This window comes from Falco rusticolus, chromosome 7, assembly GCF_015220075.1.
Source record: "Falco rusticolus isolate bFalRus1 chromosome 7, bFalRus1.pri, whole genome shotgun sequence".
Taxonomy (NCBI): domain Eukaryota; kingdom Metazoa; phylum Chordata; class Aves; order Falconiformes; family Falconidae; genus Falco; species Falco rusticolus.
Window position 1 is genome coordinate 27664321 of NC_051193.1, and position 22291 is coordinate 27686611.

Here is a 22291-nt window from a genome sequence, read left to right on the forward strand (position 1 = left end):
TGCCTTTATTACTTTTTTGTGATAGAATACAAACGAAGCTAGAATTCTATTTTGCTCAGCCTGACTGTTTAATGAGTTTATGTCTCGCTGGCAAGTAAGTCCAACTTTTTTGTCTAAGGAGTATGCTTAGATTCATGTGGTTGTGCCTGCCTTAGCTCAGTTAGCTCATGAAACAGAGCAGGAAAATATTTCTGGCGTTCAGGTAGCTGTATTTTCAATACGCAGCTATCTATACAGCGTGCAGCCCGGGAACCAACATATTTCTATATTAGGTGTTGACATTCTTGCTTACATAAAGATTAACCTACACAGGTTTTCGGCAGTTTGTCATATGGTACAATTGTAAACAGCGAGTATGGAAGTACAGCAATATGTTCATCTGCTCTTGCTTTGTTTAACATCATTAGTGAATGGAGCTGGAAATGGTATGTGGCAAGCTGCAGTGACTAGCTGTTATTCTGAGATATATATATATATATGTAAAAGTCAGTTCCTGAACACTGGTCCTGACTGCTGAAGCAATGTTCTTTGGCCAGAAAAGTGTCTGAAATCTGCAAGCTGAAGAGAATAAGGAGCTGATGTCACTCATAATAATTTTGTAGCAACAACCTCAGAAAACTGCTGGTATGGGAGAGCAGAAACAATGGTTGGAGTGTAACAGTCAGCGCTCTTGAAGATCTGCCCTTTGGTGTTTCTTAAATCTGGAGAAGAGCTGTGAAAATTCCTTCTGGGATTCCTGTATGGAAATTGCTTGAATCCTTGAAGATGCGCTGGTTGGTTGCTTCTGAGAGAAGGATCAGCTCTTGGGACTGTACAGCATGAGGAAGCTCTTCTGATGTCAGGGGTACCCTGCAGGTTGGTTTTGTCATCTTCCAGAGGTCTTTTTGAGTTTATCCCAGAGTGGCTTTGCCTGGTCTTTCTGCATGCTGCCTGAATTCAGGTGAGTCTTGATCATTGCTCACTGATGAACAAAGCCTTGATTCCGTACTTTATGAAGATCTAAATAGAGGTGGGGGAGAGCAACAAGGATTGTCAGAAACTTGACCTGTGAGGAAAAGTTGGAAGGATCGGGACTTTTTAATTTGTAAAAGAGAAGATTGGGGTTGTAGTGGTCTTCATACAGGTAACTCATGTCTGCTGAGGAGGTGAGGGGAAAATAAACAACATGAATTCCAGAAAGTCAGGTTTATGAGAGACATAAGATGTGAATTTTCTAATGGTAGGACTAGTTAAAAACTGGAATTGATTGCCTTGGGAGGCTGTGGACTTGCTTTCACTGGAGATTTCTAAGAACAAGTTAGACAAATATATGTTGGAATGTATTAGGTGGAGTCCATCCTACTATGGGAAAGTGTAGATAACCCCTTAAAATCCCTTCTGGATCTGTCTTCTTTGGTCAGCTGTGAGCATATGATGTTCTTAATATGTCAACACAGCTGATTTTTTTTATTTCTGCCTTGCTGATTTTAATAAGGGATAGTGAGAGAAAATTAAGAGGTCACTCAAGTGAGAGGCTGGAGTCCAGTCCTGAATTGCAGGATTATGCTGTGTAAGAGGCAAGGCATGAACATAATCTCGTATTGGAGATACTTTCTCTCGTAATGTTGGCTTGGTAATATCCCCACAATATTAGATGTGATTTGACATTTTGGAATGTTTCAGAATAATGGTTTTCTATTGAAACTTTATTACCATCACACATTATAAAAATTGTATTGTTTGAGGCTGTGCATTGTGATCCAGACGAACTAATAATTTATTGAGGAAGCTGAACCACTAAAATAAGGAACATTAATTGTTTGCTCTTCCTGGCAGTGCTTCTCAGCTGAATTGCTGGGACAGCTAAGCAAACAAAGGTTTGGTGCTGTAGCTGTGCGATGATACTAATGTGACAAAAGGGTTTATATCCTCATGAAGCTATATATGCATCACAGGAACCTAGTAAGCTTGTTCTAGGGGGAAGAACAGACTGTAACCGCAAAACTTAACATATGCTTTATAAGTGATTCCTTTGACAAAATTTATCTTGTAGAAATACGCATAATGCCTGTCCTTTCCAAACCTTCATGACAGATTTAGGCATTCCCAGTTTTTTCTTTAAAAATGTCTCTTTCTGAACCAGGTTTTATTTTCCAAATGGAATGCTGTTAGTGGAAAGAGATACCTTGTTTGTTTTTAAGTTTGCTTGGGATTTTTTTGTAGCAATTGCACTGTTTCATTGTGCTACCTCTCTAATTTTAGAACCATGAATCAAATAGTAATAGCAATAATAAAAGTAATAATGCCAACCAAGTTTATGCTGTGAGTTGCGGAAGGCTCTGGACAGAGTACCGGAGGGTGTATTGTAGGACATCCGTCTATTTGTTGTCTGTATTGACAAGTAATTAAGGAAACAATAACTGGAACTACAGATACAATGGCAGACTGACTTTCCCACTGCTTCCTTTGGAGCTGGGTTGCAGTGGGAAAGGCTTGGAATATTGGTTACGTGGCAGAGGAGTGATGCTTTGTTGGGCTGGGACCTGGGATAGTTTGGAAAAGTCTTGCTTTAGAGTAGAGTGATCGGCAGTGTAAACCTGTGTCCAGAAGTCTGCAAGCTTTGCAGAGGGTTCAGACTCAGGATAAAAATTGCTCCTGTGTTGTCTGTCAAGGTGAAACCAAAACTCTTGAGTAAGTGTCCTCTTGGGTAAACTCCAAAGTTCAGGATGTTTAAGGCTTGGGCTGTACACTTCTTTGGCCTTGACCCTTTCAGTGAAGCCGTTAAGCTTTCTCACAATATGAATAATGGCAATGATATCTGAAAGATAAGGCTGGCTAATAACACTGAAACTGTTAATATGTAATGAATCATAGTGAAATGAATGGGCAGAAGTTTTCTTTTATTATTTTTGTCATTGGAGCTTAATAATAGGAAGCAGGACTTCTCCCTGCTCTATTTCTGACTTGTGGTGGTTTGTCCGTAAACCCACTGTGTCAAATCCTCTGTATCTACCTCAGTTGCTCAATTTCTAGTATGTGTCCCAGTGTATATTTCACAGCAGTCTTTCTTCTGAAACTGAATAAATTCCACAAAATGTTAAGCAAAAATTTTATAATTTTGCATAGTTATGAAAGTTTCAAATGTACTTTTCTTTTTCATGAAGAAATTATGCCTGGAAAGGAACACTGTTCTTTAGGCATTTAAATTGTGCTGCTTACTTTCACAGCTATAAGGTGCAGAATGTGTGCAGCGAGTGTAAGCTAGAAGCAGCCTGCTGTACATCAGAGTATCTGAAATGTCATGTTAACTACATAGGCAGAATTTAAAATAAAAAAATTATATGGTTCTTTCAGTGGGCAGGGTTTGTAGCTACTGTTGTTGTGCAGTCTTACTCCCTAGATGCTGAGCATTATGTAATTGATCTGGCCATGGTTTTCCTCACTGGTCTCATCCATGCGTGGCAGAAAACCTAGTAATCTGTAAATTGTGTGTGGGAAAGAGCAGGTTAGAGACTGTCCCTTGTCATTTGATATTTGAGTGCTCCTGCATGTGCCATATATTAGTTTTATTTTCTACCACGACACCTAGCCATGAGAAAAGAACTCTCCAGAGCATCTTAAAAGACATCTTCTATTAAAGTTGGAAAGAGTTAAGCAAAATGCAGACAGTAGATCTCACAGCTGGAGGTAAAACCAATACACGCAAGTGTCTCTCATGTGTTTGAAGAAAAGGCATAAGAGAAGAGAGAGGCTTTAGAAGAGAGGCATAAGTACATGGAGCCTAGTTTCCCTTGCAAGAATGTTTTTTAGAAGGATGCCTTGTGGAGGTTGAATGGGGAAAGCAAAGGTAGGTAGAAAGCGTACATCTGTGTCAAAGCTGTGACAAAATGCTTGGAAAATGCCCAGAAAAAGAAAAGACTGTAATACTTAATTTTTGCATAGTATTCCCTACAGGTCATCATTTTTCCCTGTAAGGAGAAAGAAGTTGATACTGGAGAAGGTCAGACAGCCCACTGTGGTGCTGAAGATAGAGGGCCTCCTGTGCAAGATTAAATTTGAGAAAAAGAAGCAAATCAGGAAATAGGCATGGCACCCAATTAGGCTCCTGCAGAAAGTGATCTGATTAATATAAGCCTGACTTCTGTCTTTCAGATGCTAGGCAAAAAGGGTCCAGCTTATGAGAGCTTTTCCTCCCCTGTCTTTGCGGGACAAATTCCCCCCTGAGAAAAGGAATTCTGCAGAAAAAAAGAACTGGAAACTTAGGTGTGAATTCCGTAATGGGTTATTAGATAAGGACTGCAGAAAATCCAGCACTCGAGTGTCTCAGAAATGTCTCCCTGTAAATACGTACTCTCCCAAGTTTTACTGAAGTAATGAGTTTTGTGAAGTTGGATTTTGTTGAATTGAGTTAGGCCCATGTCCCAGCCAGCTTGGCCTATATTTTGTCCCAGTGAGTACTGGGCTGGGATGCCACAAGGTACATTGTTGGTGCTGCAAGAAATGCGTAAGGACTGATGAACCCTTCTGTGGTGTTCTTTGCCTGGACCAGTACAGGAGCCCAAGCAAAGCATATGAAGGCTGCTGCCCAGCTGGCTTTTGTAGTAGTTAAAGAACTGACTGTGCTTTTTGTAGGAGCTGAGGATGACAACTACTTGAATTCATATTCAGAGTCTACAGTTTGAGAGTGCTGTTTTCCTTTGCCTAAATTGCCCTATTCTTTGCATTCGATCCTTAACTTTTCCCTTTCAGAAAAAAACCCCAAACAACAAACAAAACCCAACAAGCTGTTTGATGGTACAAGATGTCTGTGATGTTTCAGCTCCAGAAACACCCTAATTTTAATGTCAGACAAAGTAATTCTTGCATTCAAACACAGAGAGGTTGTAATTAAGCTTTGTGCACTGCTACCTGAGAAGAGATGCTTTTTAGGTGTGAACCACATACATCATTATTAGTGCTGTTGGCCTGTTGCCCATCAAAGCACTGATTATTTTCTACAACACCTACTCCAGTTCCTCTGCTTTTTCAGTTTCCTGTTATCTTGCATGGACATCAGCAGTCCCTTTGCCAAATTTCTTAGTAAAATCATGGCACTCCAGACACATAGGAAAAGGATTTATCAGCACAATAGCAGTTAATTGCTTTAGCTAGCATCCTTTGAGCAGTGGAGATGCAGAAAGTGTGTGAATACTGTTGGAAGTGAATAACTTTGAAGGTTGTTTGGCCTTGGTGGGAAAGTTAAGACAACTAGTAATGACTTTGCTATCTTAGATCTGCTTTTTGAAATAGTCCAAAGCTGTGTTACTGAGCTATTTTGTGAGATGCTCTACTTTAAAAAGGCTGAATTCTCTGTTTATTTGTTTGTATACTTTGCTTAGCTTGGCCTTTTTGGGTGCATTTACTCATTGAGTGTTAGTGCTTAATTAGACATTTGAATGTGCGATTCCTGAGTAAATTTGTCCTTTGTATCTCATTCTCTTTCACGTATGTTTCCCAGAGGAGCTCCTTCAGCCAGATCTGTTGAAGGAATAATTATTTCATCAGGATTTAATGTATATCTTGATTGCACTTTGAAGACATTCTCTTGAGGAGTTTTCATCATTTCAACAAGGGTTCATAGCATGTATGCAAGGAAATAAACATTATCTTTCGTATTAATCAACAAGATGATTAAATAATAACCACAATTGTTAATTGGTACTTAGAGACAGAGGGTAATGACTGTCTTGAGTTCCACAATGAGAGTACCAACAGGTAGAGACTCTCTTCTGCACAATAAAGCTGCGTATAGTTTAGGAGGCATTATGGTTTAATGTGCAGCTGCAATCATAGTGAAGTTGTGCAACTGTTTGCCTGGTGTCCTGTTTCAGGTATATGTTTTCATATTGAATGAGGTATTAGCAAGGGGATTTGAGATTTAGGCACTTAAATCAGTTCTCATTGCCACCAGACCCCTGAGGTTCTCTCTGAACCCAAACTTGCAGTGTTTTGTTTTGCTGTGGGATGCAGTTCCTGCTGGTTTCAGGATGCAGCAGGAGTCAAAAGCCGTTTCTTTCCTGAGAGGCAAAAGTCCAACTTGTCCCTCGCAAGACGGTGAGTGGCTTCTGGCTCCCTCTGAGTTTGGAACTGAAGCCTCATTTTTTCGTCACACAGGTCTTTGTCTTTTTGTAAATACTTCAGTGTTTGTCGAGGGAGAAGGAAGCATGCGGTAGGTCTGCATCTCTAGAAGTTGATAAAATAAAAAGGTCCAGGAGTTTAACACACAAGGTTGGGAATACAGAGCATAGGACTGGGAACTCTGGAGATCTGTATTGAGTGTCCTGCCCCTTTACTGACTAGCTGTCTAATCTGGACCCAAGTTTTACTCCTCAGAAGCAACCAGTTCTTTGGACTGTAACCTGTTTGAAGCCAATAGTGCTGCTGGAAGAAACTGTGCAGCCCTCCTGCTCTCAGCATTCAGGTTTGCTTCTCACCTTCCATAGATACAAGCAAAGAAAGAGTTCCCTGTTCTGACCGGCTTACTAAACTGACTCAGCCTGAGGCTACCTGATGACTAGATTTGTGGCAACTCATTAGGGGTCTAGATTTAACCTGAATTTGATATGACAGCAAAGCGCTGCCTTAGTTTCTCTATATGCATGTTGCTTATAGTACTTCACAGATGCTAGTGCCTGTCTGAGCTCACTGAAAAGTACTTGGAGACTCTGGGCTGAAAAGCACAGTGAAAATACAAAGTAGCCATTGCATAAAGAGACTTTTTGTTGTCACATATTTGTAAACTGATTTGTCCAAAGTGACAAGCCTTTATATTGCAAGCATGGACCAGAATATTGATTTGTCCCCAGAAGACCTGTTGGCATTGGCAGCATGGTCTCAGGTTGCCCGTAGATGCTGGTAGTGTAACACTGCGTTTTTGCTGGCTTAACAGTCATTCAAAGTACTGTTAAAAGATAGCATGTTGGATACTTTTATAATACATATCTCAGGGTGGGCTATCTACTGACAGTCTCAGGGTCAGATCCCACATTCAGGTGGCAAAGCTTTTCTTGGCTTTGAAAGAGCTGAGATTTCACCCTCATTGCAACCCCCAGCTGTCCAGTATGTGCTCTCTAACACATGTATTTGTTCTACGTAACTCTGCAGGGTGACTTTTTTCCTGTATGGGTTTTGATATAGAGACGAGTTTCTGTTTTTGTTTCTTGCTATACTTTTTGGTGTTGCTGATGGGGAACAGCAGAAAACCTGATTATGTTCCTATTCTTATTCACAAGGAAGAATGTTAAAATTTTAATTGTATGTTTTAATTTTTCCTTTTTCTTCATCTTTTATGTTTTGAAATTCTGCATTTCAAAAGAGGATCATTATCATGCAGAACATTAAAGCATGTCTTTTTAATAGCTTTCCCTTTTAATGTGAAAGAATGGAATTGAGGAGGAAAACCCAATCTGTCTTGAAGGAAACTCTCTGTTAGATAAGGATTTTCAGTGCAGCCACCAAGACAGGATCTTGAGCTCAGCTGACTTGAAGTGTTATCCTCTGCCTTGAGTAACTTGTAGAGTACAAAGAACCACTTTCATAATGTTATCACCAGCAAAGTCCATCTGGTCCTGCCAGTGACAAGATTATTTCAGGTTTTTCTTACATCACTGAGATTTTAGCATTTCAGGATTCAGCTGTCAAGCTGTTGGGGGGTAAGAGGGGAAGTTAGATGATAATTGAAACTCTGTTGGGGGAGAATTAACTGAATATTCTGCCAGTAATTTTTCTACCCATATTTCCTTCTATTACTCTCCTGATGGTCTGTCCTTATGAAATCAGATTAGAATGCAATGACTTGATTTGTTAAGCAGGCAGTGATGACAATGAGCATCTGTTTGTCTGGTCCAGGTTCCCATTAACACCTAGTAACATTGTCCTTTCTTGCTATTACTTTTATACAGAGCAGCACAGAAGCTTAACCTGTCTTCGAAGAGAAAGAAATACCATCCGCCCCTGCCACACACACACGACTTCTCTATTTATGCTACTAACTTTAGTGGCATCCTGCAGCTCTGTCCTCCCCCAGCACCACCATGCCTTCTGAGAGCTGTGTCCAAAATCAAGGACAACCCTGGCATTGGAAAGGTAACTTCAGATTTCGATTTTTTAAAATAGTTTTCTAGATGAATTTTAGCAGGGCTGGAAGTTGTCAGCCTAGAGCAGGGTTGAAAAGGCTCAAGAGAAGGGTCTTGGGATACAGAGAGTGCCACATCCAGTTAAATGTGCCTGAGAGCTGGTATCTCCTGTTGAATTTGGAAAGAGTTGGTGTGCTCAGAGCAGATTCGGTGCTAGAGTGTTGGCTTCCTTTAAACCAGTTAACAACAGTGGCAACAACATTGGAAAAGGTTGTTTTGTCCTCTGTTCTATTAAGGAGACAAAATTTCCTTTGATATCACTGGTCCAAAACCAGTGCGCATACAGACTTTGCCTCTGGCAGAAGTAGTCTCTGTATTGCCAGCAAGGCTCCATGTCATGGTTTAACCTCAGCCAGTGACTAAGTACCACACAGCCGCTTGCTCACTCCTTGCCATCCCACTGAAACCAGAACACTAAGCCACTGGTGCTGGTGCTGTCTGTCTGCTGAGCTTAAGGAGATACGTTGAGGGGGCTTTGTTTCCCTCTGCTTCACACGTCATTGCAAATCAGGAGTATGGAAATGAACTAGTAGGAGAGGAATAGATGTCTCTCCAACTTAGGAAATCCAGCACCTTTCCAATTGTAAAATTTGTGCTAATTTTATTTAAAGTTAATTAAAATACAGCCCAATTATTTAGAGCTTTATTCATATTTATAACATTATTTATAACTGTTTAATCACTCACACAGTGGAGTCTCAATACTTATTTACTTAGGTTACAAGAGATGAGCGTTTGAAGATAGAATTGAAGTATGTAATGTGCACAGGAGAGCTAAAATGTACACCTTGAGTAACCATACAAATCAGCATTAACATAAAGAGATTGTCAGCCTAAATACCTACAGCTGACACCATTGCTCACAGACAAATACTCTGTATTTCTTAAGTCAGTGAGTTTGTGCTAAATGGAAAGCAAAGGAGTAATTTGGCTTATTTTCAGCAGGTAGAAACTCACAGATGAAAATGTGGTTTCTTCTGTTTTTCCAGTATGTTAAAAAAGAGGTTGTAGTATTAAATGGGGGAATACAGCAAACCTGACACAGTAATTTAGAGATCCCCAGGTGGAGGAGGGTTTGCTAAAGAATACCCTTTCTATGCGTGTGTTTTAGCAGAGCCCATTTGTTGTGTCTGCCTCTCCTCCGTGAGGCTTAGCGCTTGGCCATGGCACCAGGAGTAACAGGGAGTGTGGCATTTCTGAGGTGCTTTGCCTTAGGAAGACCTTGAAAGCGTGCTTGTATCTCCTTGTACTTAAACCAGCTTAATCAAACTTGCTTTGTACCTCATTGCACTTGTGTGCTTGCAGCTATGTCTAATCAAGAGAATTCAGCCTTTTCCCTATGCTTTGAGGGTGGCCAGTGGAGCTCACAGCATGACTTGGGCCTCGTGGAAAGCTATGGTTTATCTGGTGTCTTCAAACAGATCAACAAAGTCTAATTAAAGATCAAGTGCATGATCCCAGGTGGCAGGAGATTATATGACTTGGGTCATGTGGTCTACCTACTTTCTTCATTAGTGAGCACAGTAGAGGGCTTTCAAGGGGAAGAGCTTGACCAGAATGCCAAGGGGCATGGCAGGACCCTGAGCATCTCTGCTGCTCAGCTGTGCGAGCTTCTCCTCCATCATGGGCTATGGATGTAGTGTGCTGGCAATGTGGGGTGGTATTTCTCTCCTGCCTGTCACACTACACCAAGAATTTCTAGACTTTATGGGTCAACATGCTGCTGCCGCCTCATATATCTCTGTTGTTCAGCTGTCAGTGGAAAACATTATTGCAGATGCTGTTTGTTTGGGCCCAGGGTTCCAGTGTCCTTCTCACCATGTGCTTGACCATAGCTAGGAAGAATCCTGTGCTGTGCTGGTGAGGATAAGAGCTCTCTGCTAATTAAGTCAGCGTTTTAGTTTTTAGACAAGACCTGGACCATCCAAATGGTGATCGTGTGTGCTAGTTACTAGTTTTAGTGCTGTTCAAAAAGAAAGTCACTAGGTATCTTCTCTGATCCACAGTTTAAAATATTCAATACCTATTAAACATCTCAATGCGTTCCCTTTTTGCAACTTTTTAAGTTACAGTGTTTGCGCCCCCCCCCCCCCAAACCTCCAGCAATATAGCTTTCTGTAAAACTTATGAGTCAGCACAAATGAGATGACATGTATCCTAATTCTTAGGACTTGTGGTCAGAGAAAAAGTGTCAGTCCTATATAGGTGTCCTTAGTTTCAGCTTCTCTGAGCAACAAAAGTAGCTTTTGGTAGCATGTAGCCCACTGTACAGTAACATTCTCCACTATAATTTCCTCTTCATCAGCTTCTGCTGATCAAGATTTAGTCAGCTAGTATCTCATTATGAAGATAATGGGAATAAAGTAATTACCTTTCTTCCTCACTGCTTTAAGTAGCATAGCAGTTGAGAGAACAATTGGCAAACACTGGCAGATGTGCTGTGGTCCTTTAACTTGTCCCTCCTATCAGATTTTTTACTTTACAGTCCTGGTTATCTTTTTCCTTGGCTCCTTCTTGCAGCCTGTGCAGTAAGAGGTACAAGGTACATGTAACGGACAGAATCAGTGATGGATTCTGGAGTCACTTTTTCCTACTGCAGCATCTGTAGCTGTGGCTGGTGCTACCCTTGGTCTGTGTGGCTGTTCCCAGGTCAGCAGTGTCCCTCACCCACCCTGTTGTTACTGTGTGGTTATAGCGGGTTAAGCAGCTGGTGGGGCAGCATTTTCCTTCCTCACCTCCTGGCTTGCTGCTGTTTTGTCTTTCATAGCTAGTTATGATGCGGAGGACTGGTTCCTTGCTGGGTTCTGCTGTACTGGAAAGAATGCAGCAGTGCTGATGGGGCTGCCCGGTTCCCACCCAACTTCACCTTACTACGCCGAGAAGGACCCACTGAGCACCAGCCCTTGCTCTCCTCAAGAGGAGGTGTTTTCTCTGAGCACAGGTGGCTTGACAAGTTTTAACTCCCATCTTGTCAAATGGTTTCTTTCAGAGCAGGACACGATTCCATAGAGAAATGTGCCTTTTATTGCTGTGAAGGCACTGAAGAGATAAAATTTAAAAAGAGTATAAGTTGTGTGGGAATGAAAAATAGAGTAACAAGCTGGAAACCCCTGAAGTGTCCGAGATACTTCAATGGGGGCGATGTGGCTCCCTTTATGAAAAGCTGAAGAGGTGACTGATATGTCAGCTGTGCAGAAATGCTATTTATCGAGTAAGGCCTGAATACTGCAACAACTAATTACCTGTAATGGCACGTCCTAGGTAGTCCTATTTCTTTTGTGAACCTGCTAAAAGCTTAGAGCGAAGTACATGCTGAAACATTTACAATGACCAATATGTGACTTCCTGTGTTTCCCCTGTGATAGTAATTCTTGACTTTTTTCCCTCCACTGATGCTTAAGGTTGTCTTTTAGCTGGTATTCAATACGTTGTAAGAGACGCAGGAACAGAATGTGGAAAATGCAATGTCACTTTGGGGCCAAAATGGAAAAAAGGCTCCAGAGGGTATCTAGTAGTATAGTGCTGAAAAGCTGATTATCAGACCAGGCAACCAGGCAAAGTAGTTGAAACAATAATAAAGATAGAAATTAGCAGGCAGGGTTTAATGCGGTATAGTAGGGATCAGCTGATGCAGCTTTTACAGGTGGAACATATATATTAGCATTCTGTGCAAGAGTCAGCAGGCATTTGAATAGGGTTGGTCTGGTTGATAGATTGTATTTGGATTTTGGAAAAGCTTTTAAGAAGTGTCCTGACCTAGGTTTTTTACAAAACCCCTAAGCAGTCATGTATTCTCTAGTGGTTTAATAACTGGTAGGAAATAAGAGAGCAGATTTCACACTGGAGCAAAGTTAGTGGTGTTATATGGATAATGGTTGGACCTGATGATCCTAAAGATCCTTCCCAGCCTACATGTTTCTATGATTCTGTGGAGATCCGTGCTCTTTGGTATCTTCCTAAATGGTTTGGGTGAGGTGGTAAGCTGCATATTCAGAGCAGCCAAAGGTAAAACTGACTGTGAAGATGTGGAAAAAGATGTCATGACACTGAAGTTACTGGGCGGATAAAGAGGCAGATGAACTTTCATACTGCTTAACACAAGGTAATGTACATAAGAAAAAGAGCTCTAACTGTGCATGCACAAACGATAAGCTGTAAGGAAATCGGGCATGACCGTAACCCATTTTACCAGTCATTGTGGAAGCTACAGCATTAGGTTTGTTATCATGAGCCTGAGCTTCTAATTATAAATGCTTTGTTGACTGTTCAGGAGGCAAGAGATTAAGTACCTTTAGTTTTAGGGGGTCTCTAACAGTATGTGATATAAACAATGCTTCTCTTCAGGCTCGTAGTGCTTATGTAAGTCACTAACTGATGTTTTTTTCTTTACTGTCCCTTCTTCCTTGAGGTAATATATTTAAGTTTAATAGAGGATGCTAACAACTCAAGAAATGTAAAGCCTCCCCCTCCTCCCCCATGTATTTATTTCTAAATAAATAAATAACCAATCTCTAAATAATAAAGTGAGGGAAGGGCTGGATCCTAAGACCCCAGCATGGAGAAGCAGCAGCAGCAGTGTCTGTTTTGCTGCTTGTGCAGACCTGGACCTCAGTAAGCCTAAACCTTTGGAAAAAACCCAAAAACCTCACCAAACAAATTAACATCTGTATGTACTTGGAATTTGACTTTCCTTATTTGAGATGCGTTTTCAAAGCTGCCCTACCGTGACTATTGGCTTAACCCACCAAAGAAACTCCCTTTGGCCAAAGCACCAATTCAGTGAAGAGCTTCCCCATGCATTGAGTCCTTTTCGTTGGTTTCATAGTTAAACACATGAATGAGTTACTCTGAACTGGGTGAAGGGACAGCTGAATCTGAGAACTGATTGAATTGAGCATAGGCAGCATCAGGACTGTCTTCAGTGTTTCTGTGGTGTCTAGAATTGGACAGGTCCTATCACTGGTTGTGGGACCTTGTCTTGAACTTGTGAGCTCGGTGGACGTTCAGGGAAGGGAAAAGGTTTGCTCTTCATAAGCTGGATGATTATAGCAAAGGCAGTAACTGTGCATTGTGAGAACTGCTGGAGGAGGCAGCAATGTGAAAAGATCATGGTGGCCAGTTCTTGCAGATGAACTCAGTTATTGATTATTTGAGCCCAAGATCTAAATTTTTCCGTGATCATCTCCATGCATATCATACAGTTCTGCCGTGGTGAAATTACTATATGGCTTTTATAGTTGAATACATTTGCTGTTAGAGACTTACTACAGCAGGAAGCCTGTATGTATCTTTTGCAATTTCTATTTATAATTCCACATTATTTTAAGTACTTTTTTGGAAGATGGGAAATAAATGTCTACTAATTTCTTTTACATTTCACAAAGACCAATTTTTCCCCTTACAGTAATTTCAGTAGGACTATGTGGACTTGTCCTATGACATAAGTCTTCGAATTAAACTTTTTGCTTAATTTTCTTGACTGAGAATGTAAACTGTTATACATTCTCACAGGTGCTTGCAGGATTTGTCAATATTAGAAATACCAAGCAGGGGAAAGTTTGGGGTTTTTTTTAAAAAGAAAGAATAAAAAATTAGAACTGTAGGTCCATCTGGGACCGGTGTTTCATGTAACCAACAATAATTGAAAGCTTATGCGCAAAGGAAAATCCCACTACCAATGCAAACTGGATACTGAAAGGAATTTTGCTCACTACTGATAAATGTTACGCAGAAAATTTCATACCTTTCTCTTGAATGTGCCAAAAACATCAAAGTCCAAATAATTTAGCTGAATTCTACTTAAAAGGAAATGATCCAGTATAGTATGATTCTTGTAACTGAATCATTTTTGTGGTCTCGCTGGGTGTTATTAAATTTAATGTCAGAATAGTAGGAAAGACGTCTGAAAGCCATTTAATATTGTCACTGGAAAGAAGTTAGATTATGCTCAATTTCTGACATTAATGTGCTACTTAAGATAATTTATCATATTGTGGTATTAAAAAAGACATCCTTTTTACAGTGGCTGCTGTGTAGCATTCTAATTTCCTATTTTTCTTTGGCATAGTAGGAAGCCTTTTTCATGCAAAATGTTTTTTTTTTTTTTCTGGGTTTCTATTCAGCTCATTCTTTATAATACGGCATCACTTAAAGTTGCAGTTGTAAGTGCTTGTCTCTTCCAAGGAACCTGTCAATTTTTTATGTTCGAATGACAGAATCCTCCTATGTGAGACAATTGAAGTGGAGCATTTAAAGAGAACCTGAATTGTCAGACATGTTTCTTGGACAGGTATATACATACTGGTCTCCATTTATGTGTTTTAGACATTTACTTTCATTTATGTTTTACCAAGCCATAGCTAAGGTACTACTAATATGATTTACTGATTGTCCAGGGTTTTAAGTGTGCTGTGTCCCCCATTCACTAGTTCTTACGATGGTTTGATGACGGATAACAAATAGGTACTTAATTTTGTCATGTTTATTGCTGCTTGTTTCCTAATGACTAGAGTGTTATTTCTGATATAAATCATGTATCACACGAAGTACTCTTCTATTGATGAATGTAGTCCTGTATCATTCAAGGTACATACATTCCTGCTGAGATGCCTTGAACTGCTCAAACAAAAATGTGGCAAAATTAGATAAAGTACATAAATTCTTCTACTTTGTTTTCACCTTGAAAAATGAAATAGTTTTCTTCATGTCTTCTGGGAGTAGAGAATCAATTCTTCTTTAATAGAGTACAATACAGAGTGATTTTTTTTTTTAATTTTTTTTTTTTTAGGTTCTCCCAGGGGAGCTAGATGGTCTATGCTAGCATAGCAATTTTGCATATAAATTTGCCATCCATTGGTAGTGGCAGTATATGAAAGGCTTGTAAGAACTACCCACAGTAAACCAATTTAGCAAGGGTTATATATCTGTCAGTTACAATTAAATCCATGAAAAATATTGGCTCTGAACTAGGACTTTTGTAATTTGATTTACACTGTAGTTGGAAAACAAGTGATTTCATTGGAAAATGGTCTTTATTCAACTGAATGTAAATTCTTTGTAATTTCTTGCTGAGAAATCTTAATTCAGAATGGTGGATGTCTAAACATAGTTATTTAATTAACCTGCTGTAATACACCATTTTGTGAACATTGGACAAAATTAACGTCCTGGCTGCACGATGCCTGTCAAGGATGTGTGTTTCCAGGGAATATTTAGTGTCTGTTCAGATTTGATATAATGACATTTACTGCTAAAGACCAAATTGCTGGTTCATTTAGGGATTATGATACTGCTGTAACACAGAATATAACCAGCATTTTTAGAATGGATTCCAGCATAGTGCCAGCACTTTCCCAAAATACAGACAGATAAAGTCAGAGTTTATTTTAGTAAAAAAGGTTTGAGCACATGTATTTTAAAATTTTACATGCTTTTTAATTAATTTCTTCTATTTTTTTCCTTCTCATACTGTCTAATTTAAAACATGACAACTATATAAGCATCAAATGCTAACAAAGCATCACTATGAACACAAACATTCATTTATTTCAAAGGAGGTACCATATGTTACAGTTATGCCTGCACTAACATATTTGGCTGGGTCAGGGTCTTAATTTCCTCAGCAGCCAGGGAGTCTAGTTGCTGCTTAGTGAATTAGCGGAGTCTTCTCTGTCTACATGTCTGCCTCAAATTAAACCCTATAGAGTATTTGGCACCCTTTGCTCCTCTGAAAGATGAATGACCGACTTTCTGAGGTGTGTATATATATATATAGAGAGAGAGAGAATTTTTTTGTATTCATTGTCTAAAACATGTAGTAGAAGTTCGTGATAGTCTTAGGAACAGAATTCAAATCATCTGGTTCTTTAAGTGTGAGATGGTCCTTCCCCTTTCCCTGGTCTCAGAGTTGATAGCCCTTCCATCTCTTTTGATTATGGGGTAATAATCAATGTGAACCTAACTGTCTCAGTCTCATGGCTGTTTCTGTCTAAAATGGTGTAGGATTGTGTCATTCTCTCTGTTATCACTGGCTCTTTTCTCTACAAATTCAGCCTTGGATGTGATTTCTTCTGGGACAATGCATGCCTCAATGGTCTTGGAGGAGTTTTGTGTTTACTGGTGCATGGCTTTGCCATGGCTCCATTTGATTCAGCATAGCCAATATACATGGCTGTATAGACAAAACTGTAGCTGGCCTCTAGCCATCAGTCTCACATTCATGTCCTGCTGTCAGAGTTGCTTTGAAATTTGAGTTTCACGGCTTTTTGGTCTCTTGATTTTTCCAAGTCTGCTTTCTGGCACTAACATATGCTTGATATTCTCCACCATCATGATCAGTCCTCAAGCCAGCCCATTATTTTGGTTGCTGTGACTCCTCTGTCCTGTTCTTCTCAACTCCAACTGGTTCAGTATGTGGAGGGAGGCATGGAAATGATGAGTCCGCACAAAGGGGACACGTGGGGCTGGCACTACTGGAAATGGTCACAGCATGGGAACAGTGACTATCACATGGCACTGGGGCAGAAGGTCTCTCCTTGTGACCCTTAGGTGTGAAACAGTGCCTACAGTAGTGATGGAGGAGGAGGGCTGCCAAAAGAGGAATGGCTGGTACCAGCCAGGATGTACACTTCTCAGTTTCTGAGATATTTCAGTGTTTAGGTCAGAATTGTTAAATATGCATCTAAATTTGACTTTCATAAGGGTCAAAGACTTGAAGGTCTAGAATTTTAGCTCAGTACTCCAACAAATTACTGATATTTGAGTGTACTATATGGTTCTCTAGTGGTCTCATCAGATGTTTAGCCCCAGAGTCCTCCACATAGAAGATTTTTTTTTTCCTTTCCTTTTTTTCAGATATTTGCCCTTTGTGAGTTTGTCTCCCTTAAAATTCTTTATGCATGCATAAAACTGTGGTATGATCTTTGTTTTTATGCTTCAGCGTCCACCCACGTACACAGCTGAAGCAAATGAATTCTAGCTTGCAGATATTTACTTCTCTAGGCTTTCTTTTCTGTGATTTCCACTGTAGGCTGATAGACAAAGTTTTTTGAAAAATACATATATAAAAAAAAAATCCTTGATTGCTATGAATCTCTCTCCTAGCCTTGCTAGTGAAGGTTAAAATTACACTCATTGTTGTGCTGGGTGGGTGGGCCTCTGACCTTATGCCACCCATTTCTAGGGTTTTTCCAAATTATGTGCTTGTTTGTTTAGTTTGAAAATTCTTTATCTTTTAATGGCATATTCAGGATGTATTTGCCATCTTCTTTTCCTAAACACTTTTGTTTTCAGTAGGATTTCCTTCAGCAATTCTGCTGACCTCCTGGTTCCCACAGAAACATGAATTTGGAAAGCTCAGCAGTAGAATGTTAAACCCCAGTGTACAAAACCCACCAGATTAAAGTCAGTTAATTAATGAGATACTGCATGATTTAGGCTGTCTTCAGGCACTGTGAAATATGTTAATAATGTTCAAGTATTGTGATGTTTGTGTTTCTTTTACTTCTATTTGCAGAGCTTGAACTAAAGTATAAACCTATCCTCTTTTTCTATCAACAGCCTCATTAAAATGGAGCCTCTATCTAATATTCAATGTCCGTATGAATAGCTATGTACAAATCCTTGTATCCTTGATAATGATAAACTTCCACTGGTAACGCTTTTTCTTACTGCACATCTTTCTGTGACATTGAAGAAGAAATACACAAGAGGGGAAAAAAAGGAGTTACTAAAAATCCCCCATTCTAGCAGGAAGGGTCACCCCCATCACACGATGGATGTGACAACCTAGTTCTCCTTAAGTACATTTCCAGTTATTTTAGGCAGAAGAAAAACTATCTAGGGAATGACTCTGTGCAGAATTGCCCTGAGCCTGAGATGACTTTTCTGGAATTGCCATATTTGTATTGTCTTTCCTTTTTTTTGTAGTCTTTCTCTTTCTTCCCCTTTCCCCCTGCCCCCATTGCCAATCCTTTTAGTTCTGTTCCCACCCTGCCCCACCCTGACCTGTTCTTATTCTTTCAGACCTATCTTATTTTTTCATTTCTTCATTCATTCTCCTCAGCATTCCTTATCATGTGTTTCTTTGCTTTGTACAATTGTTACCAGTCAAGCTGGTACCACTGCAGTTGGAACTGGCCACCAGAAAGCTGGCTGTATTGTTGAATAACTGCCCACAGGAGGTGTGATCCTTAATGGGCCTGAAATTAACGCTATTGCACTTAATTCTATTAATTTTTTTCTATAAGTGAACACCTGGACAGCCTAGAGAGTTGGGCAGGGAGAAACCTACTGAAGTTCAACAAAGTGTAGGGTCCTGCACTTGGGGAGGAGCAACCCCAGGCACCAGTACAGGCTGGGGCTGAGCAGCTGGAAGGCAGCTCTGCGGAGAAGGACCTCAGTGTCCTGGTGGGCAGCAAGTTGCCCATGAACCAGCAGTGTGCCAGGGTGGCCAAGAAGGCCAATGGGATCCTGGAGGAGGAGTGTGGCCAGCAGTCTGAGGAAGGTGATCGTCCCCCTCCACTCTGCCCTGGTGAGGCCACCTGGAGTGCTGCGTGCAGTGCTGGGCTCCCCAGTTCAAGAGAAACAGGCTGCTACTGGAGGGGATCCAGTGGAGGCTACACAGATGATGAGGGGACTGGAGCATCTCCCTTGTGAGGAAAGGCTGGGGGAGCTGGGGCTGTTTAGCCTGGAGAAGACTGAGAGGGGACCTTATCAATGCATACAAGTATCTTAAGGGCGGGTGCCAAGAGGATGGGGCCGGGCTCTTTTCTCTGGTGCCAAGTCACAGGACAAGGGGCAACAGGCACAGACTGAAACCCAGGCAGTTCCACCTAAATATGCGGAGGAACTTCTTTACTTTGAGAGTGACAGAGCACTGGGACAGGCTGTGGGGTCTCCTTCTCTGGAGACATTCAGAACCTGCCTGGACGTGACCCTGTGCAACCCGCTGCAGGTGACCCTGGTTTAGCAGGGGGTTGGACTAGATGGTGTCCAGAGGTCCCTTCCCACCCCGACCATTCTGTGATTCTGTGAAAAGCATTAGACTGCAGTGCAGGTATTGCTGCTTTGCTACCTAGTTACAGGCCAAAGTTTAAGATTTATGGGTTCCTGGGTTTTCTTGAATCCTCCCCTCACTTGTACTCACTTGTACTCCCCTTGTACCTGGATGATTTCCTGCACTGCGTGTTGCTGTCTCTACAGATGAACATGTCTTTTATCTGAGTACTAGATAAAGAGACCCAGGAGAAGGTGCAGTTCAGTTGATCCTTAAGGCAGGAACCACGCTGGCTCTATAGCATGCTGCTTATTCTGCAGTACTCATCCCAGAAGAGTACTGGGATGAACTTCAGAGCTGAGAATATGAACCTGTCACTTAAGATTGGTTCTGAAACACAGAAGGGCAAGAAATGTAAAAAGAATAAATAGTATTACAACAAACGTTTCTTTTATGTGCTTAGAAGTTTGTCCATTCACTTGGGATCTGCCTGCACTTAGGTTTTGCTGTTGCGAAGGCGTATGCTTGAGTAATCTTTGTGCTTGTTGGTACTTCCGTGAGCATTTCTGCTTCATTTCTGGGTAAAGTCAGAGTCTGGCTCAGCATCATGAATGAACGGGACACGTTATAACCCTACAGTTTCTGGTGGGCATCACTTAGAGCTAGATTCAGTGGGCAGAGAAACAAAATTTGAAATCAGTGTTTTTCTACTCCACAAATCAGCTTTTATGCACAAAATACTAAAAGAGGAACTCCCTCAAGCTGCTTTTCTCCTCCTCCTCCCACTTGTCTTGAAAGCTCACTTCCACTGTTAAAATGAAGATGATCCTTGAGGCCCGTTAAGTTTGGGATCTGATCCATTATGGGAAGCTATTTTAGTATCTTTCGGCTTCGGAGACGTGGTCTCAAAAAGCTGATTTGACACACAAGGTTTTTCTGGGGGTGAAGCCATCTTTGTGTTAGGGGGAGCAATGCTCTGATGGAGGTAACTTGCTTTAGGTCAGGAGCAAACCAATTTTCCTCTTATCCAGGCTCTGGCTGCTATAATCTAATAATAGGTGGAAGAGAGAACAGAAGGGACTGTTTAGAGAAGTGCTTTGAAAACAGCATATATTTTAAAATTCATTTTAATCAAGCAACCCTGAAGTGGGCATTTGTACTTAATATATTTATTTAGATTTTTTTTTTTCCTGAGGGAGGTTATTTTTCTGAGCACCTTGGTAGCATGTCAAGGTTGAGCTAGCAGGCTAATGCACAAAGCTGGCTTCATGGAGCTTTTATGGGCAAACAGCCTTGAGTGTATCACCTCTGATGCACTTTGCTTTTGAAGCAGCTGTTTCATTTATTCTAGGTTTCGCTTATTTTATGGGACTGCATTTTCATATTCATATCAGTATGAAAGGGGAAAGAAAGGAAAATGTTGAAATCAGGGGACTTGCTTGAGTCAATAGGTGGAAGAATTTGCCGCTACCTTTGGTGGAGCCTCATACAGTGTTTACTGGAGGGGTCAGTTGTTTCTTAACCTCTTTGTTTGGAAAAATTGTTGTGAAAAAGCTTTTATAGCCATTTTGTGCAAAATGTTTTCTGTGAGGATGCTTGCATGATTAATTGTGCAGGGATGCCTGTGTGCAGCTTAGCCCCCATAGAAAGGAAGAGCTGGAAAAATGAAACAGTTGAGGACCTAAATGAGATCTTCAGATTACCCACCCTCCCCCGTTGACAAAGGCAGGGACAGTTCAGCATGGTGCTTACTGCTGCACCCACCTATCTGCTGTGGATCATCTTGGCTTGGGCACTATATTTTGTTGCACCCACTGGGTGCAGGTGTGTATGCCATCACCTTTTCATCTTCTCTGGTATGAAGGGTAGTCCTAGAGAGTGGCTCAGCCTGCTCTGGCCTCTGTTCATTGTCTGCATTTCCCATGTTGTGCTTTGCTGAAGTAGTTTTTCAGCTTTGGTTCTTCCTTTGCCATTACTCCTCTGGATACAGGAGTGATGGGGGTCTTGACTGCAAAGCGCTTTTTTTTTTTTTTTTTTTTTTTTCTGTAAAGACACAAAGAATGTGTCAGCATAGTAAATGCATGCTATTTTAATGACAGAATGTTCTTGGAACATAGTAAGTAGGAGTAAAATTTTTTTCTGGCAGATTTAAGGTTAAATTTAGCAACACAAAGTTACTGAAAAGGGGAATCATTCTGTATCAGAGCTGCATGCTTTCCAACCCATCTTCCCCATGCAATATCTCGCTCAGGGCTAGAGGTGGTCCTGAGTCATAGTATAGAATTTTTTAGGTTGGAAAGGACCTTAAATCATCAAGTCCAACTGTTAACCCAGCACTGCCAGGTCTAACACTAAACCATGTCCCTAAGCACTGCATTTTCACAGCTTTTCAATACCTCCAGGGATGGTGATTTTACCACTTCCCTGGGCAGCCTGTGCTTGACAATCCTTTTGGTGGAGAAATTTTTCCTAATATCCAATCTAAACCTCCCCTGGCGCAGCTTCAGGCTGTTTCCTCTTGTTGTCTCGCTTGTTACTTGGGAGAAGAGACTGACCCCCACCTCACTACAACCTCCTGTCAAGTAGTTGTAGGGAGCGATAAGGTCCCCCCCCTAGCCCCCTTTTCTCCAGGCTAAACCCCCCCAGTTCCCTCAGCCACTCCTCATAAGGCTTGTGCTCCAGACCCTCCCCCAGCTCTGCTGCCCATCTCTGGACACGCTCCAGCCCCTCAATGTCTATCTTGTAGTGAGGGGCCCAGAGGATTTGGGGTGCAGCTCCACCAGTGCCAAGTGCTGATGACTCAGCAGGTGACTGCATGCTCTGTGTTTGGAGGGTTTCCCTGGTGGATTTGCAGCAGAGGGGTTGCTATCTGTCACTTCCCTTCCAAATCAGGTGCAAGTGCTGTAAAAGGTGTAGTAGTTTTGTGGTTTAGTAGTTGCATTCCAGAAGATGAAGCTCCTGATGGGTGCTCTGGGGAGTATGGGTGTAAATTGTTCCAGCAGTGCTGGCTGTGATATATTACAGCCATGGAGACTTTTCACCCAGTGAAACTAGGTGGTTAACACTGGTGCTGTGAAATTTGCCTGGTAGTTGGATAAGGAGATAATACTGTTGTTCAGCTTGTTATTGAACTATTTCATCC

General features: G+C 41.1%; 1 protein-coding gene across 1 annotated transcript in view; it reads left to right on the forward strand.

Moving 5' to 3' along the window:
- KIF26A (kinesin family member 26A) overlaps positions 1-22291 on the forward strand; it is a 102166-nt gene that overhangs the window by 61318 nt on the left and 18557 nt on the right. The window contains exon 4 of the mRNA XM_037395515.1: positions 7920-8103. Within this exon, the coding sequence (XP_037251412.1) occupies positions 7920-8103 (184 nt within the window). The remainder of the gene's footprint in view (positions 1-7919; positions 8104-22291) is intronic.